At 32.9% G+C, this 6944-nt stretch overlaps 1 protein-coding gene and 1 long non-coding RNA gene across 2 annotated transcripts; one reads left to right on the forward strand and one right to left on the reverse strand.

Annotated features, from left to right (window-relative positions):
- Positions 1-545: 545 nt before the first annotated feature.
- On the forward strand, positions 546-2628 carry LOC134244350 (noelin-3-like; the record flags this gene model as incomplete). Its single annotated transcript, XM_062726634.1, has 1 exon — positions 546-2628. A coding segment is annotated over one exon (794 nt), but the record flags the coding sequence as incomplete, so codon positions are not given.
- A 141-nt stretch (positions 2629-2769) lies between these two features.
- On the reverse strand, positions 2770-6667 carry LOC134244352 (uncharacterized). Its single transcript, XR_009987208.1, has 4 exons — positions 6327-6667; positions 5608-5697; positions 3347-3457; positions 2770-3177 (listed from the first exon to the last, which is right to left on the reverse strand). It is a non-coding gene; the product is annotated as an uncharacterized LOC134244352 (long non-coding RNA).
- Positions 6668-6944: the final 277 nt, after the last annotated feature.

Below are 6944 nucleotides of genomic sequence, written 5' to 3' on the forward strand. Positions count from 1 at the left end.
ACATGAAATTCTAATTAAATTTTTCAACCTGTGATATCTTAATTTTGTAAAATTTAATAAATATAATAGAAAAGGTTGCTGTAAAACAGTAAATAAAGCTGTACGCTTTATTTTACTATGCCGCGCGAAATATTGTGCAATGGATACCCCTGTCGGCTTTTTAATTTTTGAAAAGTTATTCAAAAGCACATTTATCTTACCATTTATATATTTAAGTCTGGCAATCTTAAATAAAATGTTTATTTACTCTCTCCCTGGATAGGGTAAAATCATTGATTGTGTAGGTAGGTGAGAAAAATTTTTTCCTGACGGGATAAGAAATTTTAAGAAAATATATCGTGTCTTGGGTTGTAAAAAAGTTTTGAGTCGGGCCCTTTTTAGTCAGTTGGTCGGTTGAGGGCAATCAAACGATTTTTTAAAGATGGTCTCACGTATAATTTATGGTTGATAACAACAGTTACTACTTTACTATCATTGTGCATATGTATGTATTAAATGTTTCTGTCTAGTAGATAGAATTTCGATTTATATTTTTTAATTAACAGACTACTGTCCTCGGATTTTGACGTCTATTTACCCATCAAAAGACAGAGTGGTCAAGGTGGGTATTGCAGTGGGAACTATCATGAAAGATCCCATTCCATCCGGTCTCTACTGGGTGACGTATGATTTCAGTGACATCAATGAGGTGGTTTCTTACAAAACTTTAGAGGACTTTGAGTTGGATATTTTCCAAGAAAAACTCAAACTTCCGTTTTTCTGTGAGGGTACAGGGCATACAGTGTACAAAAACTACTTTTACTGTCAAAAGATGATGACAAATAAAATTGTAAGGTATAATCTCATGGAATCTCGTTGGTTGGGAGAATTGGAACTTCCGGGTGCAGGTGCGCATAACGCTTATCCATACCAGTCGGATCGGTTTAGTGATATCGACTTTGCAACGGATGAATACGGATTATGGGTAATTTATGCGTCCTCGGCATCCAGCGGAAATGTTGTTATCAGCAAGATTAACGAGGACAATTTTACGATTTCAGAAACATGGACGACACTGATCCCCAAACGCACTGTTGGAAATACGTTTATGATCTGTGGAATATTATATGCAACGGATTCTTACACTAATTCGCCAACGTACATTAAATACATTTATAATACCCAAAACGGGGGTAATAAAGAACTAAAAAGCACGGAAATAACGTTTACAAACACTATAAGGAATGAATTTGTTTCAAACTATATGCTTGACTATAACCCATTGGACCGGAAGTTATATAGTTGGAATCATGGGAGGATTGAAATATACTCAACGATGTCCTCAACAATCGATAAATAACGAGAAATAATGGAATGCAGTACAGTTTCAGGATAAAAAATGAGATTCATGAATTCGATTATTTTGGAGAGTGTATTGTTATTACGGAAAGTAACAAAATTACTCTGTGACCCGAAAAAAAATTATTGATTAGTACTTTGTTAATAATTTATGGCCCCACCATTATCTGATATAAATAGTATGTGTCTCTCCTCAGTATCTTTATAGACGTAGTGGTAATCAACGATGCTAATGGCGGCAAGTGCACGGGCAAAAATTAAATTACAGATTATTTGCTTGCATAAAAAAGGTTGTCACTAAACTATAAAATTCATGCTTGTCTGGCCTTGTAAACAATTTCACATTTTATTTTACTATATCTGCTTTTTAAGATTTTTTTTTTCTTTCCTGTGTTTAATATCAATTTAAATTATTTTTGTGTTTTAATGACAATTTCTTTTTTATAGTAGATTTTTTTTGCCAGAATGTTTTAAAATCACAATATCTTATTTTGATAAATTGCTGAATTTTATTTGTAATTGTATTTTTGACATTTTTTGACATAAAATCGACTGAAACAGCTTTTTTAAAGCTAGGACATCCAGTTACTTAGTATTGTTACTGTACATAGAATGGTTGTAAATAGTCGGGAGAATAACCCGGGACGTACAGTTCTGATCTTATAGACACAATTCTGTTTAAAACAATTTTGAAAACTCACATTAATTTTAATCTTTCTGAATATAAAGCTTCTGGAAAAGCTTAGATATTTCAAATCTTCAAACGTAAAGTACTAATTTAAAAGAACACTCTTTTAGTCCCGAATAATACATCCTTGTAACATGGTCAACAAATTGGACAAACGGGTCATTTTTTCCATGTACACGTGTGATCTATGTACATATATGAAATATGGAGTGTTCGAGGTCAAAACTCCATTGAAACAAAACAGATCGGGAGAAGAGCAAACAAGGACCTCTAAATCTTCAAGGGATCAGGTACCATGGAGGAGTAAGGCATCCCCTGTCACACCCGACATGTACTGTGTTATTTGTCATGATTGGGCAAATGGAAAACCTGAGACATTTCAGTGGTTAAAAAATGACCTTACAGATGGCATGAATGATGAGAAACAATTGGAACAAGGGCAAAGAGACAGAGTATGTCCTTGTTATTGAGATCATCGATCTTGATAAAGTTATGTGAACCTTCGTTGCGAGGGGAAAGTAAATTACCTTCTTTTTTGTTTTGAATAAATCAGTTTTTCTGTAGAAAGTAAAGGTTTATATAATAAATATTGTTAAAAGCTCTGTATTTCTCTTTGTTTTCACTTTTTAATTAGGTGTTGAATTTAATTTATTGTCAAGTTCTTTCTGACCATTTGTTTTGTATTCAAATCTCCTCAGTGACATAAAATTACATCAAATAAGTCCTAAAAAGACTAAAATTAATTCATTTTTTAAATTATTTTTAATGAATATAAATTGCACATATTTAATGCATTGTACCTTGAAATTTTATTTTTAAAAAATTACATTAGAATAATATCTTGTTAAAAAAACAATGAAAAAAGGAAACAGAACAAATCTAATGAATTATAGTAACATACATGTACCAGTATCTGCTTCAAAATACATGTGTATACTGGATACCATTCGTTCTTGATCTATCGAGATAAACATTAAAACAAAATGATTTGAATAGATCTGTCTATTATCGATTTTGATAGACCATTTTCTTCCATACACGTTAAATTTCAACTACAACTGACAACTGTTTGAATAATTTTTTTCCGTTTTTCAAAGTAGCACCAGAATTTGAATCAATCACTTTGAATTCCCTTTCGATGAAAATCCGCACTGTTAATAAAAAATGAACATATGATATAATAAAATCATAGTGATCAAATCTTCATTGTTTTGTTGTTTAAATATTCTTATTCAATAATACTTTTAGATATAAAACCTCCTCTTTTTTTATTTTATGACTATCAATTTCTACAATTAAAGATCAGAAATTAAAATTTACCATCATTCCTTGGAACAAAGACTTCATAAAGTTAACGGGTTTTTGCTTGCCTTCGATTGGACTACTGAATTTAACAATTATTTTCTTATTGGTCTTTTCTTTTTTCGATCGCTGAAAGCAATGAATAATAAACATTAAACGAACATTTCATAATTAGTACAATTATAAACAAAGTGGTTAATACCAAAACCTTATCGTAGCTTTCAACGATAATTTATACTTTCAGCAACTCATTGCTACATGTTTAACGTCTAGCTTTGGGGATACTACATGTAGTATTACTGGAGTATTAATTTAAAGAACAAGATATATTTAGTCCCCCTTTGTTCTCATAGTTTCGGAAGTTTTTAAGAAGGCTCAGATCATCCAAACATGTTATCAACCCCATTAAAAAAATAAGCATTGACACATACCCAAAGGTCACAGAAAGATCACAAAAAAATGTTCATCAAATTTAAAGTATATTTATTTTCAGCAAACACAGGGTACAAGCTGCCTACCTACCAAATCTATACAGTTTATGCAGTAGTATACAGTTTCATCTTGTTTACATAATATCTAAGCTGCAGAAGTGTACAGTACCGACCAGACCCAACCTGATACCAAAGCAGTCCCAGAAAGCAGTCCCCGGGACTGCTCTGGGACTGCTTTGTGTCAGGTTGGGTCTGGTCGGTACTGTAGCGTTATTGTTTTATACAAGAACATCTAATAAAATCTCAGAATATAGCAATCTTGTGCTTTATGTTTCCCGAAGTGAAACTATAGTGTTTCATGATAAAACCCTAAAAAATTATAAGAAATTTGGTAAAATATCCTTTTTTGACACCCTCTTGTGACCTCCATGTACGCTTTAAATGAAAAACAAGCTAATTCAGAGAATTTGTGTCCCCCGTTTAGGGAAAAAGTAAACCATGCGCAGTTCGGGGCGGGCGGGGGGGGGGGGGGGGTTCGGATCCCCGTGACTGAATTTGTAGAATTATTAAATGTATACATGTATACTAAAGCAAATAAAATATGCCAATATGGATATAAAGATTTGATTGCTTATTCTTTATTATGTGTATAGAAGATTCTTTTTATATGGAATATTTATCACACTGTAATGATGATTTTATGAGTTTGTACAAGCTAGACCTAAAATATTTTTCATTTCACATGCTGAATACTATCATTTAGTAAAAAAAAAAAGTATTTCGAAAAAAAAAATTGAATCGTCCGGGATGCGAACTCAGGTCCTCTCACATGTGAAGCGAGAGACATACTACTGGACAACGGAACTGCTTTACACTAGCACAAATTATATGCAAAGATGAAGTCACATACATGTATATATTCACGTTCGATATTGTCAAAATTTTACACAATGATAGGTGTCTAATTTAACCTTTATTAAACAGTTCTAATAGATGTAATAAGAATATAAAGTCCACCGAGAACCTGTTTTTACGTAATAACTCTACTCATGCCCCAGTGCTATAAATAGCGACATGTAATACAATAAAAACTAATAAAACAAACGGGACGGGACACTTTGAGAGGGGTAAGAGAGGTCCTAGGGAATTTTGGTATAAAATTACATTGCGAAAGCTTAAAATCTTCTTGAAATATCGCCCGGAAAGGATAATGTTTCATACAGACAGAATGTATAAATTTACGACCTTGAACTTTGACCTTTTGACCTCAAAATCAATAGAGGTCTTTCTTAGGCCACAGGGAGTTGTTATGTAAAACATCATTGCAAAAGCTCAAAGGGTTCTCGAGATATCGCGCGGAAACGAAAGTGTTATAACAGACAGAATTTGCGAATTTATGACCTTGACCTTTGACCTTTTGACCTCAAAATCAATAAGGTTCTTTTCTAGTCCATAGGGAGTTGCTATGAAAAATTTCATTGTGAAAGCTCAAAGGGTTCTCGATAAATCGTGTGGAAACGAAAGCGTTACATACAGACAGAATGACGGACGGACAGACGGACGGACGGACAGACCCAAATTAATATCCCCCACTTTTCAAGCGGGGGACAACTAGAGCTGGTTTTAAACCAAGCGTCTTTTGAAAACACGTCAACTACAAACTTTCACAATTTTAACTGTTTTGTTTTTTATAGGAACATAGGAGTCATACCTTGTCCTCATTCTTTGAACTCATACTTACAAAGAATTAATGAACTTAAATCTTATTTATGCTATAATCACATTTTAAAAATATTTACAGTGTTAACAGTATCTTGGACTAACTTAAGTAAGCAATATTCTACGTACCGATGGAAAAGGTTCTATAAATGTTGCTGCATCATGGAAAGTGCCATATAGACTTATGGGCGTCCATTCTGGTACATACAAGTGACAAAACTACAACACCCCGAATATGAAATTGTAGAACATATATATAATAAAACAAATATTTCGTTATTCGAACATTTGAAATCTGTTAAATTAATTATAACCGATCTGTTTAATGTGTTATAATGAATTGCAAATTTGGTTTAGCTATATTTTTTTTCATTTTAGCACGTTCTTAATCCTGTTATATCGAATTAAATTTGTTTAAACAAATTCAATCATTTGATATATCGAATTAATTTCGTTAACAATAATTCGATTTTTCGAATTCATAGATATTTTTCTATAGGCCTTAAATGCTGAATTTTATTTCACGAATTCAGTTAAAACAGCTGTCAGCTATATGTTGCAAGAATGCATTGAGATTGTACAAAACAGTCGGGAGATGCACCAGATGCTAGACAGTCTGAGTAAGTATAAAAGAACTTTTTATTAGCCTTTATAATTCAATACATTTGATCGTTTTGAGGACTGCTACTTATACATTTTAACTGAACGATGGTTGTGGTATTTCTCTCAAGTAGTGTAATAAATACAGTAAATAATGTCATATACAGTGTAGCACCAACTAATCTCGTATTTTAAAAACAGCAATAATAAAAAAAGGAATATTTATTGTGGTATTCATAACTTTATACCTATTATGAAGCCGTATATCTATATTTGTTTGTTGGTTAACGTCCCTCTCGAGAATTTTTCACTTGGACAGAGTATAGAGACGCCGCCACTTGCTGCAGGTGGAGAGCTGCAAATGTTGACCTTTACTCGGTTATCAAGTCCATTGAGCAGGGAGGGATCTTTTTCGTGCCAGCATCTACTATGACAAGGGTCCTCGTTTTAAACAATACCAACCAGACTCAACCTGACACCAATTTTTGAATCAGTTCCAATCTCGTTCCAGAGGGTGTATTACGCTTCGCTAAAACACCTATGTCAACGTCTAAATGCCAAGATTCTTGGCAAAACTTAATTTTACCCATTTGAAGGGCATTTCATCTTAAATTATAATTTTTTATATCATTGGCTTAAATCTTGAATTAAAGTATATTAATGAAAATTAGTAGCAGATTTACCCTTTTAACCATATCTTACAAGGAATTCTTTCTCGGGAGGATTTTGAGAACGTGGAATGTTCAAAATACATCGCCAACAAATATCAACAAGTTGAGTTCTTGTAGACAAACAACTTGCAGCATTGACACATTATACAGAAATGCACAGGTTTTAATCTCCCCGTGGGCCACTTTGAACAATAT

This window comes from Saccostrea cucullata, unplaced genomic scaffold (genome assembly GCF_032062105.1).
Source record: "Saccostrea cucullata isolate Sc308-1 unplaced genomic scaffold, CSIRO_AGI_Scuc_v1 ctg21338, whole genome shotgun sequence".
Taxonomy (NCBI): Eukaryota; Metazoa; Mollusca; class Bivalvia; order Ostreida; family Ostreidae; genus Saccostrea; species Saccostrea cuccullata.